Source organism: Oryza sativa, chromosome 11 (genome assembly GCF_034140825.1).
Source record: "Oryza sativa Japonica Group chromosome 11, ASM3414082v1".
Lineage (NCBI taxonomy): Eukaryota > Viridiplantae > Streptophyta > Magnoliopsida > Poales > Poaceae > Oryza > Oryza sativa.
In genome coordinates, this window is record NC_089045.1 from 29,051,763 (window position 1) to 29,069,360 (window position 17,598).

Consider the following 17,598-nt stretch of genomic DNA (forward strand, 5'->3'; position numbering starts at 1 on the left):
GATACCCTATTGTACCACTCTGGCCAGTTTTTGTTGGTCGTTGGCCAAGATTCGAAGGTGTTTGTCCAATGGTTTAAGCTAGGGTTGGCTAATCTGAAGGGAACCCTGTTGGTTTCGGCATTAATAAACTCAGTGGGATCCGAATTGCCGATTGGACCAAGAAATACTGATTTGGATGAGCTAGACTTGGGATTGCTATCTGATGAGAAAGATGCTACAATAGAAAGAAGAAAAAGGGAAAATTACGAAGGAGAAAAACCAATCTACCGCAAGGAGAAGAGATTTTTGCCAAGGGAAAGAGAGGGGATTGGAGGAAGAATAAATACCAAACCCAGACATTATACTCTTATTAGAATCTCAGGTACACCGTTTTGCAAGTTGAGGGACTCATCATATTTGGTATTGCAGTTCGAGGATGAGATTCGAACTCGGCGATGATCTAAACTGAACTTGTTCCAATTTAAAAAGTTGTATACACTTTCTGGGCCTTACAAAGTAGACGGGCCAGAGTCACACCAGCGTCAGCGGGCGAGGCCCAATAAGCCCCGTGGCAAACAACGCCACGTCACTGCCTGACACTGTCCACCACACTAATGTGAACTTATTCCATTTAAATTTCGTTGTGGATCAGACATTTGGTGGGCCTTATTCGGATTCCAGCCCAGCAAATGATGGGCCCCGCAGTGGATTGACTGGGGCCCAAACATCATCGCCTCTTGCCGTCGTCTCGTCTTTTCCTCTGCGGCTGAACTAGTCGCTGATCCAAGGCCGTCGTCCACTCGCCATCCCACCGGCCACCGCCTCCGCCGCCTCTCACCGGCGCCACCGCCTCTTACCAGCGTCACCGCTGCTCTGCCTCCACCGCCTTCTTCCTCTCCACAAGCCCCGGTCGCCCAGTACGCATCCCACCCGTCGCAGTCGACCTAGCTGCCTGGTGGAGGTGGAGGCGAGGGGGATTGACTCGGCTCCGGTGCTCCGATTGAGCCCGCAGGCGACCGATCTGGAGACGGTCCGCTCCGCTTCTCGCCGGAGGCTGTCACGAACCCAGGTAACATCCCCGCCCTAACCTCTGCTGCTTGCGCTATGTTCGATCGATTAGAAGTTTAGAACACACGCAGAACTCAGGCCACATCGAATCGATCGCTGTTCACGAGATGTGCTAATTAATTCCATCGGATTTTTATGGGACTGCAGCCAATTTAGACTAGGAAGCATGAGGAGGCGACCGGGAATCGCGGGTTTACAGAACGCGGCGGCTACTCGCGTATGTGGACATCATCTTGCTTGGATAGCTTATAATGTTTTTTCTTTTCCTGTGGATCCTGAGATGAGTGTGCTCTTGGAAAATTTAAGGACCAATTCCGGCTGGTTGGGGAAAATGTGGCCAAGGTCAGGACCGATGTAATGAAGGAGCAGCTTGCCACATTTCGGACACAACTCGAAGAATTTGCACTCAAGCATAAGGTGATTCTTACTCCTGTATTCTAGTTGAGTTTGACAGAAAATCTTATCGTCGCTATTCGTATGTCCCAAATTGAATTACACATAGTGTTGTGACCTTAGGTCACGAACAAGATCAGGGATAGGCCGGAAAGAAGTGTTTTCCCGCCTATCCTTAGAAACGAGCTCGAACAGTGAACACAACTTTTGAGGATTACTTTTGTATTCAAGATGTCTTGTTCTTGCTACAGGTTTTTGACTGGCTTTTATAACCAGTGGTCGTACACGTGAGATTACATTTTTACCCCTGTGGGTCTTTGTAAGTTTACTCTAATGCCCCTGCCACATCAGCGTCTGTGGGGGCATTCATAGTGTAGCTGACTATAATGCTTTTCTCTTATTGCATGCTTTTCACGGAAATTCCCTTTCTTTGGGGGGGCTGCAGGTTAACTCGAATCGAAAACTTGTGATTCGACGCAACAACACTTTGCCCACTCGAAATGTGAAGCACTTAGCATTTCGAGACCCTGCAAAGCTTTCTTCTACCAGGACCGCCATCTCCGATGACGAACTCGAAGCCTGTTATGATAATACTTGTATATTTGCTTTTAGGTTTTTCCGATGGCAACGAAGCCATCGACATGACAGTTTACGTGACTTTGTACTTGAGTTTAGGGAACGGCGTTCGAACAATACTCTTGCTAGTAAAGCCTTTTGGCGAAACTTCCAACCGTCCGAACGCCAACGTAGAATATGGAAAAGGCGTTATTCAATAGTTCCATATACAGTAATGCCTTCTCCTCTCAACATTGTTTATCCCAACTCTTTTCTTTCTTCTTTGTAGAGTTTGTGTGTAACTTGTTATACCTTCTTAACATCAAATAAACCCTTCCTTTCTTCTTTTCTTTATAAACGCTCTTTATTTCAATTGTTCAAGCACCCTTAGGTAAACTACGTCCTCCTTATCTTTGGAAGAAGTTACGAAATCGAAACGTACTTTATCTCGTCACGTGCATTTTCCGCCTTTTGAGCTCGAGCGAAGGGAAAATAGAGTTCGAGCATTCTTTAGTTGGTTTTTTTGGACTAAGGCAAAATAGTTCGAAAACCACCGTCCTCCTCACCTTTCGAAGGAGTGACGAGGTCGAAACGTATTTTACCTCGTCACGCGGATTCTCCGCTTTTTGAGCTCGAACGAGAATAGAGTTCGAGCATTCTTTAGTTGGTTTTTTGGACTAAGGCAAAATAGTTCGAAAACCGCCGTCCTCCTCACCTTTCGAAGGAGTGACGAGGTCGAAACGTATTTTACCTCGTCACGCGGATTCTCCGCTTTTTGAGCTCGAACGAGAATAGAGTTCGAGCATTCTTTAGTTGGTTTTTTGGACTAAGGCAAAATAGTTCAAAAACCGCCGTCCTCCTCACCTTTCGAAGGAGTGACGAGGTCGAAACGTATTTTACCTCGTCACGCGGATTCTCCGCTTTTTGAGCTCGAACGAGAATAGAGTTCGAGCATTCTTTAGTTGGTTTTTTGGACTAAGGCAAAATAGTTCGAAAACCGCCGTCCTCCTCACCTTTCGAAGGAGTGACGAGGTCGAAACGTATTTTACCTCGTCACGCGGATTCTCCGCTTTTTGAGCTCGAACAAGAATAGAGTTCGAGCATTCCTGAGCTCGTTTTAGGGCTAAGGCAAAGTAGTTCGAAAACCGCCGTCCTCCTCACCTTTCGAAGAAGTGACGAGGTCGAAATTTGCTAGTCGAAAGTATCTGACTCCTAGCGTGAGGAGTTATATTTTGTCGACTTTGCTAGTCGAATGTATTTGACTCCGAGCGTGCGGAGTTCTATTTTGTCGACTTTGTCAGTCGAATGTATTTGACTCCGAGCGTGCGGAGTTCTATTTTGTCGACTTTGCTAGTCGAGAGTATTTAACTCCGAGCGTGCGGAGTTCTATTTTGTCGAACTTTGCTAGTCGAGAGTATTTGACTCCGAGCGTGCGGAGTTCTATTTTGTCGACTTTGTTAGTCGAATGTATTTGACTCCGAGCGTGCGGAGTTCTATTTTGTCGACTTTGTTAGTCGAATGTATTTGACTCCGAGCGTGCGGAGTTCTATTTTGTCGACTTTGTTTAGTCGAGAGTATTTGACTCCGAGCGTGCGGAGTTCTATTTTGTCGACTTTGTTAGTCGAATGTATTTGACTCCGAGCGTGCGGAGTTCTATTTTGTCGACTTTGCTAGTCGAGAGTATTTAACTCCGAGCGTGCGGAGTTCTATTTCGTTGACTTTGTTAGTCGAATGTATTTGACTCCGAGCGTGCGGAGTTCTATTTTGTCGACTCTGTTTAGTCGAGAGTATTTGACTCCGAGCGTGCGGAGTTCTATTTTGTCGACTTTGTTAGTCGAATGTATTTGACTCCGAGCGTGCGGAGTTCTATTTTGTCGACTTTGCTAGTCGAGAGTATTTGACTCCGAGCGTGCGGAGTTCTATTGCAATCATACACAGAGGCATGTTTTTTATACAGGTTCGGGCCTCCATTATGGATAAAAACCCTACGTCCTGTTTATATACATTAACTTGGATATCATTCGTATTTACATCTGAGTGAGTATACTACAAACTCGAGCTCCCGTGTTCTCCTTTTTCTCTTTCTCTCTCCTTTTTTTTTTTCAGGCATAAAATTTCTTTAAAGAAATAGCATTCCAAGTATGCTTTAACTCCTCACCATCAAGATATGCTAACTTGAATGCTCCCGTTTCTGTCTTCTTTTTGACTATGAATGGTCCTTCCCACTTTGACTCGAGTTTTCCAACAGCTACCTCATTGAGCACTTTCTTCAAGACCAAATCTCCTTCTTCAATCGGCCTTGTCTTTACTTTTTGGTTGTAATAGCTCTTTGTTCCTTCTGTGTATGATGCCATCTTCTCCAAAGCTTCAACCCTTATTTCATCTAGCATTTCAAGAGTTATCTCTCTTCCTTCTTCATCTTTTTGGTCAAATATCATTCTTGGAGAATGTGCCCCTACTTCGCTTGGAGTCATTGCTTCATCGCCATAAACCAACCTGAAAGGGGTCATGCCAGTCGACCTTACTACCGTAGTTCTTAGTGCCCAAAGCACTGATAGCAAGTCCTCTGGCCATTTTCCTTTTGCTGATCCTTCTAACCTCTTCTTGATAGCTTCCATGATTTTACCATTTGCCCTTTCCACAGCTCCATTTGTCTGAGGATGGCCTACAGAGGCAAAGTTGATTTGCAAATTAAGGCCTTTACACATGTCTTGAAATTTTCCAGATTCGAATTGCTTTCCATTGTCACATACTATTTCCTTTGGGATTCCAAATCGACATATTATGTTCTTCCAAACAAACTTTTGTACTGCTGCAGAAGTTATTCTTGCCACTGCTTCTGCCTCAATCCATCTTGAAAAGTATTCAATTGCAACAATGACAAAGCGCAGATCTCCCTTCGCTCTTGGAAGAGGACTTACTATATCTATTCCCCATCTGTAAAAAGGCCAGACTGGCGGAATTGGTTGCAGTTCTTTGGGTGGTGCTTTTGTCATTGGGCCGAACTTCTGACATGCTTTGCACGTCTTGATGTATTTCTCTGTATCTTTCATAATTGTTGGCCAATAGATTCCTTGTCTTATGACTTTTGAAGCCACTGACCGTGGTGCTTGATGAGCTCCACACAAGCCTTCATGTATTTCTACCACCATCTTCATGCCTTCTTCCCTTGTTACACACTTTAACAAGGGAGCAGTAACTCCACTTTTATACAACTGTCCCTCTACCACTTTGTATTTCTTGGACGTTAGTTGTATTCTCTTTGCTTCTTCTTCCTTTTCTGGAAGTTGTGCACTGACAAGGTATTTCAAGATCGGTTCTCTCCAATCTCCTTCTCTCTGTATGCATGCTACTTCTTTCTTTTCGTAACTTGGCTGGGTGATTATATCGAAAAATGAATTTTCCAATGGTTGACCTGTTGCGGCTGCTTTAGCTAGCTCATCAGCTTCTCCATTTTCTTCCCTTGTTATGGCTTTTACCGTTATTCCCAAGAAATGTTTCTCATTCAGCCTTGCTTCTTCTAGATATTTAGCCATAGTTTTCTCCTTTGCTTCAAAGGATTTGGAAAAGTGACCTGCTACCAACTTTGAGTCAGTTTTGACTATTAACCGCCGAGCCCCTAGCGCTCTTGCCTTTCTCATAGCCAACAAAACGCCTTCATACTCTGCTGTGTTGTTTGTTGAAGGAAAAGCTAATTGAACAGAATACTTCAACGTTTGCTTCATTGGTGTTTTCACAACTGCAGCGGCTCCTGCTCCGGCGGCATTGCATGCCCCATCGGAGAATACTATCCATGGTTTTTCGACTTCTTCCTGTTGTTCTACCTCATTGGGAGTCCATTCTGCCACAAAATCTGCTAGTACTTGTGACTTTATGGCTGTTCTTGATGTGTATTTCAGGTCAAAAGGTAAGAGTTCCATTGCCCATTTTGCTATTCTCCCCGCGACTTCCTTGTTTGTTAACACTTCTCCTATCGGGTATGCCGATGGTATTGTTATGTCATGCGACAGAAAATAATGTCTCAACTTTCTTGAAGCCATCACAATTGCATAAATCAACTTTTCTACTTCTGAGTATCGTGTTTTTGGTCCTTGTAATGCTTCTGAGACAAAGTATACCGGCACTTGCCTATTTTCTTCCTCTTGTACCAAAACTGCGCTAACTGTCGCTGGAGTTGCTGCCACATACATTAACAGAGGTTGACCTTTTGGCGGACTTGCTAATGTTGGCATTTCATGCAAGTATTTCTTCAAGTCATCGAAAGCTTGTTGGCATTCAGCGGTCCACTCGAACGTGTTTGCTCCCCTCAAAGTCTTGAAGAAGGGTAATCCCTTTTCTGCTGATTTAGATAGAAATCTACTCAAAGATGCCATTCGGCCTGTCAACCTCTGCACTTCTCTTGTGTTTTTTGGCGGCTCCATTTGATGGATTGCTGCGATTTTGTCAGGATTCGCCTCTATTCCTCTTTTGGACACCAAGAAACCAAGTAACTTTCCTGCTCTAACGCCAAAAACACACTTTTCTGGATTAAGCTTAACTGAGCATTTTCTCAGGTTTTCAAATGTTTCTTGCAAATCTTTGCCATGGGTAAATGCTTGTTTACTCTTTACCACAATGTCATCTACGTATGCCTCGACATTCCGTCCTAACTGCTTAGCCAAGACTTTTCCTATGAGCCTGGCAAAAGTCGCTCCTGCATTCTTCAAACCAAATGGCATTCTGATGAAACAATAAGTTCCAAATGGTGTTATAAATGATGTCTTTTCCTCATCCTCCTTCACCATAAAAACTTGGTGATAGCCAGAGTATGCGTCTAAGAAACTCATTAGTTCGCATCCAGCTGTGGCATCTACCAACTGGTCTATCCGTGGCAAAGGAAAATCATCTTTTGGGCATGCCTTGTTGAGGTCTGTAAAGTCAATGCACATTCTCCACTTGCCATTTGCCTTCTTTACTAACACTGGATTTGCCAGCCATTCTGGGTGCATCACTTCTCTTATGACTTTCGCCTTCAACAACTTTTCAAGTTCAATTTTTGCAGCTTGTTGTCTGTCTGTAGACATTCTTCTCAATTTTTGTTTTTTGGGCTTGTATCCTGACTTAATCGCTAGGTTGTGCTCAATTAGACTTCTATCAACTCCCTGCAACTCATCTGGTGACCATGCAAATACAGCCATGTTTTCTTTTACTACCTTTAAGATTTCTTCCTCAATATGTTTTTCCAAGTTTTCTCCTATCAGAATGAACTTTCCAGGGTCATGTTCATCCAACTGTACTTTCTTTGTTTTCCCTTCAGGAATTGGCTTTTGTATTTTTATGTATTCTCCCTGTTTTTGGTCAACCACATGTACTCCTTTCACACTTGGTGTTCCTTGAAGCTCATACTTTCTTGCTACAAGCTGTTCTCCTCGGACCGTTATTACTCCCCTTGGTCCTGGGAGCTTCATACATATATAGTTGTGGTGTATTATGGCCTCAAAAATATTGATCGTTGACCTTCCAAGAATTGCATTGTACTGATATGGCATATCGACCACATCAAATACTATCTCTTCTTTTCTCACATTAGTGCCTTTTCCAAAGACCACTTGTAAAGATATTTTTCCAATTGCATGTACTTGTTGCCCACCAAAACCTTGTAAAGGTACTCCTGCATTTGTTAACCTATCTTCTGGTATTTGCATTTTCTTGAAAGCATCGTAAAACAGCACATCCGCTGAACTTCCTCCATCGATTAACACTCTTTGCACTTCGCATTGTGCTATTTCCACTGAGACCACTAAAGGATCTTGATGAGGGAAAAGTATTCCTTCTGCATCTTCAGGCCCAAAGGAAATTACCGTTTTTGAGTATACTGGTGGTTTTGACTGATAGATTGTCCCGACATGATTTACCTGTCTGACATATGCTTTTCTTTGCCTTTTTGACTCAACTCCCAATGAAGAGCCCCCAGTTATGGCATTTATCACTCTCTTTGGCACTTCTTCAATTGCCTCTATCTTCATAACTTGCGGTGCTTTTATGGCGTTTTGTCCTCGTTGATCACGAGCTCCTTCATACTTGTTCTCATATCGATTTACGTGTTTTTCCAACAAGTGAGTCATTTGCCTGCATTCTTCTGTGGAATGACCTCCCGGACCATGTATATGACAGAACTTACTGTAACATTCTTCTGTGGAATGACCTCCTGGTCCATGTGTTTGACAAAATTTGGTTTGGTCAGGTTTATTTTCTCTTCCTTTTCCTCTTTCATTGTTCCACCATCGTCCTCTACCTCTGCCTGAATTCCACCATTGTCCTCGACCTTTTCCAAATTGCCCCCAATTGTTTCTCCCTCTGCGAGTGTTGTCCCATTGATGTTTTCCTTTTTCTCTTTCATTGTTGGATCCATCTCCGATAAAATTTACTTGTTTTTTCTGATCTTGTTTATAGTCAGACTTGAACTTTTTCCAGGGCTTTCCGGTATTCTCTCCCTTTTGTTCTTCCCCTTGGGAAATTTGTTTGTTCTTTGACTGCTTTTTTCCCAACAAGACGGCTTCTTCCTCTTGCACTCTCAACTCATCTTCTTCTCCTCTTGCAAAACTTTCCATTTTTTCAAACAAGTCTTTTGCTGTCTTTGGTCTATTTCTAGCAAGATCAAAACGAAGAGGACCGGGTAGCAATGCCCTTTTTGCTGCCGCTATGAGCATTTCATCATCTACATGCCTGATCTGACATCTTACCCTTGAAAACTTCACGATGAAACTTCTCAATGTTTCCCCTGGAAGCTGCTTCATGGCATACAAGTCATCTGCCTCTTTTGGTTCTTCATACGCCCCAATGAATCCTGCTCGAAAGGTGTCTCTCATATGTTCCCATGAATAGATTGTCATTGGTGGAATGGTAGTGTACCATGATAATGCTACTCCTTCTAGCATTGTTGGGAGTATCTTAGCTTTCGTGGTATCATCTCCCCCTGCTGCTTCAACTGCTGTCTCATATACTCTGAGGTATTCATTGGGATCTGTGTCTCCTTTGTACTTTGTGATGTTGGACAACTTGAAGTTTATTGGCCAAGGTGCCATTTGCAGGTTTTGACTTAAGGGATTCTTTGTATCTATTGCTCTGGTTGGTTGAAAATAGGGTTGTGTGGGCTGGAATTGAAAGGCTTGGTTCGGTATCTGACCTGCATATTGTATATGGTTGGCCATTTGTGGGATGTACCCTTGTTCAAACATCATCTCTGGTTGTTGCATATGGAAAGGGGAAAAACCTTGGGGGACTTGGTGATGGTTTTGAGCTGCTTGAGTGTTTGTTGATTGCGTATGTGTGAAGTTGGGCAAAGATGTTTGAATCTGTGGTATTTGGGTTTGTGGAACTTGTATTTGTGGTGTATCATTTTGTGGGAGTTGTGTTCGTGGGATATTGCTTTGTAGGATATGAGGTTGGGGGATTTGGATTTGATTGGGAAGAACTGGGTGGGTTTGATGTAATTGTGTTTGAGGATATTGTACTTGGTTAGGAATTTGAGTTTGAATTGGAATATGCGGCTGGAAAGAAATGTGCGTTTGAATGGGAATTTGGTTTTGGCTAGGGATCAAGGTTTGAGCTAGGTTCTGAGTAGGAATGGTAATTTGAGCTTGAGGTGTATTCTGGGTAAGAATGGGAATTTGAGCCTGAGATAGGTTTTGTACTTGATTGGGAGCTTGGGTTCGTGGTAGATCTTGAGCTTGGGTGGCTTTGATACTTTCTCCTTCTTTGTTCTCCCCCTGGGCATCTCCTTTTGCCTGATCTGATTGCTTTTCCCTAGCCCCTGGTATTGCACACTGATCACTTGATCCTCCTGCTCCTACTGTCTGATTGTGTAGGGTTTGCAATCTTTGTAACTCTTTTTGCAATTCCTCATATTGTCCTTTACTCACCATGACAGCCCCTTGCGCTTGGACCAATTCAGCAAGCTCTACATCACTCATGGGTGTTTTCTCTGTTTCTTCCACCACCGCACCAGCAATTCTTTCTTCTTGAGTTGTTTCATTACCTCCTGCTGCTGTGGATGTCTTGGCCATCTCTGCCCACTGCTTGTCAAGTGTTTCCGTTGCTCTTACCAAGTCACTTTCTTCCACTGCCTTTTCCCACTCTCTCTCGAGTGCAGCTGTCGCGCTTGCAAAAGCTCCTGTATAGCGTACTGGCACAGTCTTCTGTCGTTGAGAACGTCGCATTTACTGTTTGAGCCCAATTCAATGGAGACTTTCCGTCCCCACGGACGGCGCCACTGTTGTGACCTTAGGTCACGAACAAGATCGGGGATAGGCCGGAAAGAAGTGTTTTCCCGCCTATCCTTAGAAACGAGCTCGAACAGTGAACACAACTTTTGAGGATTACTTTTGTATTCAAGATGTCTTGTTCTTGCTACAGGTTTTTGACTGGCTTTTATAACCAGTGGTCGTACACGTGAGATTACATTTTTACCCCTGTGGGTCTTTGTAAGTTTACTCTAATGCCCCTGCCACATCAGCGTCTGTGGGGGCATTCTAGTACATCTCCAGGGGTCTTCTAGTCTTTTAGGTGCTAGCTGGCGAGAGTGGTTGAAGGTGGTCCCCACGGAATCTTCCCTTGGCATCTTCTCTTGTTCGAGTAGTGCTCTTCCTCGAACTCTTGGGAAAAATGCCTTTTCCGTCCTGGACCGTCTTCTTCCTCCTGGGAATTCGAATTCCCCTTTGCCTTCTCTTTCATCCTTGGAAAACACCTGTGAAATTGCAACTTGTCCAAAATATGTGTAGTTGTATTAGCGATTATGGAATGTCCCTAAAAAGGTGTTCTTCACCCGAAGAGGTATTTTCTATTCGAATGAGTGTTCTTCCTCTGGGAAGGTATTTTCCCTTTGGGAAGGTGTTCTTCCTCTTGGAAAGGTAGTTTCCACTCAAAATGAGTGTTTTCCCTTCTGGATACTTAGGTCTTGCAAAACCTCGTAGTGTTTTGACCGAATTGGAGGAAAAGGTGTTTGCACCCTGCTACAACACATAGCATGCTTTCATGATCTTCTTAATCTTGGGGATTAGAATATATCAGTTGTTCTCGCATCTTTTTTCGACTGACTGAATTCTTACTTTTTTTTTCAACTGCCCTGCGCAAATGAAATGAATGTTCTAACAAACATGCAAACAACGAAGTTACTGCTACTCACTTGATTAAAGTTGCCTATCGAACTGGGAAATAGGGAACCTAAATAGCATACGAGTCCATGGTCAAGTGCTCAAGATATACCAAAACTGAGGAATGGTGGTTAATGTAGTTTTGTGATTTTTCCTCTAGAAGCTTCACTTCATTTCCTTTCTCATCTACTATACATATACATTGGTGGAATAGGCCCTATTGGGCTGAAATACACACACCTACACTCAACACTCCCCCTCAAGATGGGCGATAAATATCTATCATGCCCATCTTGCTACACGAAGAAGTGCACTCTCTAGCACCTAATGCCTTCGTTAAACTGTCAGCTACTTGTTCACCAGAGTTTACAAAGCCTAAGTTTAAGGTTCCCTCATCCATTCTCTCTTTAATAAAGAAGCGATCTATTTCCACATGCTTCGTTCGATCATGCTGGACTGGATTGTTAGCAATATTTATGGCTGATTTGTTGTCACACCACAACTTCATGGAAGTGCTTGTCGACAGCTTCAATTCAGCCAAAAGATTTTTCAACCATAACAATTCACTCAAGCTCATCGACATTGACCTGTATTCCGCCTCAGCAGTCGAGCGAGATACAACTGATTGTTTCTTGCTCCTCCAAGATACCAAATTGCCACCAATAAATACACAGTAGCCTGATGTTGACCTCCTATCATCAAGACAACTGCCCCAATCTGCATCACAATATCCCTCCACATCTAGGTGTCCATTCTTCTTGAACCATATGCCTTTACCTGGGCTTGCCTTCAAATATCTCAAAATTCTATACACAACATCCATGTGACCACTTCTAGGATCATGCATGTATCGGCTCACCACACTCACAGCATAAGTTATATCAGGTCTTGTGTGACACAAATATATCAACCTTCCCACAAGTCTTTGATATCTCTCTTTATTAACTGGATCTCCAGATTCAGCACATAACTTATGATTTTGTTCAATTGGTGTAGAAGCTGGCCGACATCCAAGCATACCTGTATCACTGAGCAGATCCAATACATACTTTCGCTGTGAAAGAACTATTCCTCTAGGAGATCTTGCAATTTCAATACCCAAAAAATATTTTAATTGGCCCAGATCCTTGACCTCAAACTCCTTGCTTAGATTTTGTTTCAACCTAGATATCTCCAAGCAATCATCTCCAGTGATAATCATGTCATCAACATACACAACAAGAATAGTTTTAAGACCTCTATTATGGCGATAGAAAACTGTGTGGTCTCCATTGCACTGTTTATAACCCATACCACACATTGCACGTCTAAAGCGATCAAACCATGCTCTTGGTGATTGTTTAAGGCCATATAAAGATTTTTTTAGTCTCAACACTTTACCTTCAGTTTGTGAGGTAGCAAATCCAGGTGGAATTTCCATATACACCTCCTCTTGAAGATCTCCATGTAAGAATGCATTCTTGACATCTAACTGATGCAATGGCCAATCAAAATTAGCTGCACAAGAGATAAGAGTTCTTACCATGCTCATCTTTGCTACTGGTGCAAAAGTTTCATCATAATCAATTCCATATGTTTGACTATATCCCTTAGCCACAAGCCTTGCCTTGTATCTTTCCACATTTCCATCAGGATTTTGCTTTACTGTATAAACCCATTTACAGTTAACCACTTTCTTCCCTTTAGGGAATGGTACAAGGTCCCATGTTTTGTTCTTTTCAAGAGCCTCTAGCTCCTCTAGCATAGCTTGATGCCACCTTGGGTCTTGCTTTGCTTCCCTCCAATCATTTGGAATTTCCACTGAATTTAGTGATGTCACAAAGGCCTTATATGTGGATGACAAAGAAGCATAAGAGACATAATTGGCTATGTTATTCTCATCATCATTCACACCTTGAGCTTCAAAACCATACCTTTGTGGAGGTTTACCTGCATTGCTTCTTACCCCTTTTCTTATAGCAATAGGAAGATTAGTTTCTTCTCCCCCTGTTTCAAACTCCTCTCCTTCCGTATCCGATGAAATCTGTATAGTATCACACTGATCAGATGGTTTATCACCTACTTCAGCAACAATTGAAGATTGTTGCTGCTCCATCCCATCCATAGGAGACTCATGTTGCCCCATTGTTTGCGCCTCCAAAGACCTTGTTTTCCTCCTAGTATAAACTTGTAGATTTTCTTCTTCACGTGGCCTTCTCCAATTTTGCTCATGAATGGGTTCACTAACAGGATATGGGATTGAGCCAACCACAAATTTCATGCTTCTTGATTGTGTGTCTTCTTCAGTACCTGATGAGCCATTCTCCCCCTCTTGTCCATCCTCATCAATAATTGGATTGTCAAGATCAACAAACAAGGAACTCAAATCTGTTCTTTCTCCATAGAACGGAACAGACTCTCTAAAAGTAACATCCATACTAACAAAAGTTCGCCGCTCAGATGGACTCCAACATTTATATCCCTTTTGCCCAGAAGAGTAACCTATAAAAATACACTTGACGGCTCGAGGATCCAATTTTCCAACGGATGGTCTATGATCTCTGACAAAACAAGTACACCCAAACACTTTTGGAGGAACAATGAATTCATTCTTCCCAAACACCATTTCATATGGAGTCTTCATCCCAAGTATTCGTGATGGCATGCGATTGATGAGATATGTTGCTGTCATGACTGCCTCACTCCATAGAAACTTTGGTACATTCATCGTATACATGAGTGAACGAGTTACCTCCAGAATATGTTGATTTTTCCTCTCAGCTACTCCGTTCTGTGGAGGTGTGTCAGCACAAGAAGTTTGATGTACTATTCCTTCTGCTGAGAGAAAACTCCTAAATTCATCATTCACATATTCTCCCCCATTATCGCTCCTAATAACTTTAACACAAGTGTTTAATTGATTCCTAACCCAAGCATAGAAATTCTTGAAACATTTCAATACTTCACTCTTGTGTCTCATGAGATATATCCAAGTCATTCGTGAGTGGCAATCAATAAAGGTGACAAAGTACTTTGCTCCACTTACCGAAGCAATAGGAGAAGTCCATACATCAGAGTGAACCAACACAAATGGCAAAATGCTTCGAAGTCCTCTGCTTATGTATGTGGTTCGTGTATGTTTTCCATACTCGCATGCATCACACATTAATTTGATTTTGTCCACCTTACTCATCTCATCAGGAAATACCTTAGACATAGTATCAAAGGACATATGTCCCAATTGACAATGTTTTAGAATCAATTTAGCCTCCTCTTCACTTGTGCTAGCTAACAAAGCACTACATAGTGCTTTGTCCGTCCCTCTTCTATCTAGATACCACAACCCATTATGCCTAACGCCGGTTCCAAGCTTTCTTCCAGTTCTTCTCTCCTCAATTAGACAATTCTCTCGGTCAATAGTAATTCGACAATCCATATGATCAACCAACGAGCTTACGGATACTAGGTTAACAGGAAAAGAGGGAGCATATAAAACTGACGACAATGTAATTGATGGAGTACATTTGACTGTTCCCACTCCCCTCACATGTCGTAAAGTTCCGTCGGCAGTTTGAATTGTTTCTTTAAATGATGACTGAAATGGAGTATATGATGTAAACTCACTCGACATTCCTGTAACATGTCTAGATGCTCCGGAGTCTAATATCCAAGTTGAGTTAGGTACCTGCATAGGATGTGCGAGATTAACAAAGTTGCCAAGCACTGTTGTTTTCTCCTTCACTTTCTGAATTCTTCCCCTTATTTCTTCAACTTCTTCAGCCAATTTCTCAAGTATTTGCTCAATTCCTTGAATTTCCCCCATGGCAGATCAACCAAATCTTCTAGGATACTAGCCAAATCAATTAATAGGAGTAACAACACTACTCCTCAGTTTCTCACCAAAAACAGAACAGCAGCAGTAGCACTACTTCCTCCCAGCAGCACTACTTTTCAGTTTCCCCCAAATCAGCACAACAGCAGCAGCAAGCCAAGCTCTCGTACTCAGTTTCTTCCCCAAATCAGAACAACAGCAACAGCAAACCAAGCTTCCGCTTCACCTCCAAATCCTCACCTTCTCAAGTAGCAGCAGCACCAGCAACAGCACCACCAAAGTCACCACCACTGGAACGGACAACAATAGCCAATAGCACCAAATCCTTCTCTGTTGATCCTACAGCCAACAGCTGCGCGTCTCTCAGCCGCTGTGCTCCCTACAGCTTGTGCTGCACCAAATCCTTGCGCAGCTCAACCAGCGAGCGTGCGCCCTGCTCCTCCTTCACGCTGCTCGCGTCGAGAACCTCTGCAGCAGCCGTCGCCGCCTCCGCCGTCAACACTGCCGCTCCGCCTCCGCTGTCCGACGTCGCCGCTCCGCCTCAGCCGTCGACGTCGCCGCAGAACCCCTCTGGTCACAGCGCCGCCGCCGACTAGGGTTCGCGTCGGCGAGGTCGCCGGTGACCCAGCTCTGATACCATGTAGTTTTGTGATTTTTCCTCTAGAAGCTTCACTTCATTTCCTTTCTCATCTACTATACATATACATTGGTGGAATGGGCCCTATTGGGCTGAAATACACACGCCTACACTCAACAGTTAAAGATGGAAAATGTAACAGAAAAAGGTTTTGGAGTTACCAAGGTGCCAATTGATCATTATTTCTTGTGATACATTTCACTTGTCCCATGGCATCTAGTTCCAGCAGGGGTGACATTTGCAATATTATACTGATGTTCTAGGTGTTCACAATAGAGCTCAAATGGCACAGCATATTCCAACTCTTAGGTAACTTTGTGTATGTGGTGTGCTAGTGCAGAATGATATCCGTAAAAATCCACTATTTAGACAACAGTTCCATGAGATGTGTGCAAAAGTTGGAGTAGACCCTCTGGCTTCGAATAAAGGAGCTTGGGCAGAACTTCTAGGGATTGGTGACTTCTACTATGAATTGGGTTGGTAACTTAATTTAAGCTATCTTATTTATTTTGATCCTGGAAGTTTCTTTCTTTTATTATTGGACCATTTATGTTCTGCTTAGCATCTGTGTCTATTGCACCAGGAGTTCAGATTGTTGACATATGCATAGCAACCAGAGCGACCAACGGTGGCTTGATTGACTTGCTAGATCTCCGTAAACTCCTGTGTCAGAAGAGGAAAGCTGATCTTGGATCCTTAACATCAGATGATTGTTTGCGTGCAATAAGTAAGCTGAAGGCAAGTATTTTAAGGAATTCTACAGCTACATATTTTTTTGGAATCTTATAATTGCATTCATGCCAGTTTTACAAGATCGCACTCGAATCGATTAATTCTTGGACAGATCTGTTAATTCTTCTGATCCTTCGCTTGTGAACTCTCAGGTCCTTGGTAGTGGTTTTGAAGTAATTTCTGTTGGGAAGAAAAAGCTTGTACGTTCTGTTCCTACAGAACTGAATAAAGATCACAATGGGATACTTGAGCTAGCTCAGGTTTGTAATCACAGCTTTTAATAGTGTATAATACTACAGTACACTTAACAAGTATGTGGATGCTGTCATAACCTTATCATGCTTGCACCGAACAAGTATGTGGATGGTGTATAACCTTTGGTTGGAAGTCGTAAAGCCCTATATATTCCACATAAACACTTGTTTTATCATGCTTATTTCAGTCAACATAGAGACATAGCACAAAACTATGTTAAGCCAAAGCTTTCAAATTGCTGCCTTGCTCAATCTGTCACCTTGCCACAATATGACCATACCTGCCCAGTTATAACATCATTCACATGCAGGCTGAAGGTTTTGTCACAGTAGAACAAGTCAAGAGAAAGTTCTCGTGGTCAACTGGCCGTGCCATCGATGTCCTTGAAACTTTGCTCAAGGTAAATCCTGCTCCTGCATTTCCACTCTTTAGGCCACCTTTGTGCTTCATTTCCGTGCCCAAAGAAAAGAAAACTGACTTCCTTTGATGCAAGTTATGTATTGGTGATTAGAATTCTCTCTGTTGAATCCACGCTTAAGCCATTGCAGGATTACCTTCTTTTTGAGCTGCCATGTATAAATAAAGTACTTTTCTTATGTGCATCTCTATTGACACTTGTTATGAACGTCTTTGGCATCTATATGCAACTCTGATCTCTATTACACAAACAGGAAGGGCTTGCTATGATCGACGATGGGCACAGGGATGGCAAGCGCAGATACTGGTTCCCGTGCGCCACTCTCAGTTCTGACTCGATTGGTGCCGATGCCAAGTCATGACCTGTTCCACTCCATTGTTGTCACCTGTATCCTTTTTTCCATTGGTTCATTTCTGTACAGCTCTGGAAGAATCACGAGATAGCAATACACTTTCAGTGCTGGGCTGCCGGCAAAAATGTTACATTGTGATTCGTGCATCAGGCAGGATTCTGAACGTATTTGTACTAGTGGTCTATACTATACTAGTTCTTCTTTCACGAAATTCTACTCGTAATTGTAAATTTTCAATGCTAATGGCCTCATCTTTCCTCATATTTT

General features: G+C 42.9%; 1 protein-coding gene across 1 annotated transcript; it reads left to right on the forward strand.

The window, feature by feature from the left end:
• Window positions 1–743: 743 nt before the first annotated feature.
• LOC107276137 (vacuolar protein sorting-associated protein 22 homolog 1) lies at window positions 744–17,592 on the forward strand. The gene is made up of 8 exons (XM_015759626.3): window positions 744–1,048; window positions 1,195–1,264; window positions 1,354–1,464; window positions 15,915–16,050; window positions 16,158–16,312; window positions 16,459–16,566; window positions 16,872–16,961; window positions 17,233–17,592. Exons 2-8 carry the CDS (start codon window positions 1,214–1,216, stop codon window positions 17,338–17,340), a joined length of 759 nt encoding a protein of 252 aa, XP_015615112.1. The 5' UTR covers window positions 744–1,048; window positions 1,195–1,213; the 3' UTR covers window positions 17,341–17,592.
• The last annotated feature ends 6 nt before the right edge of the window (window positions 17,593–17,598 follow it).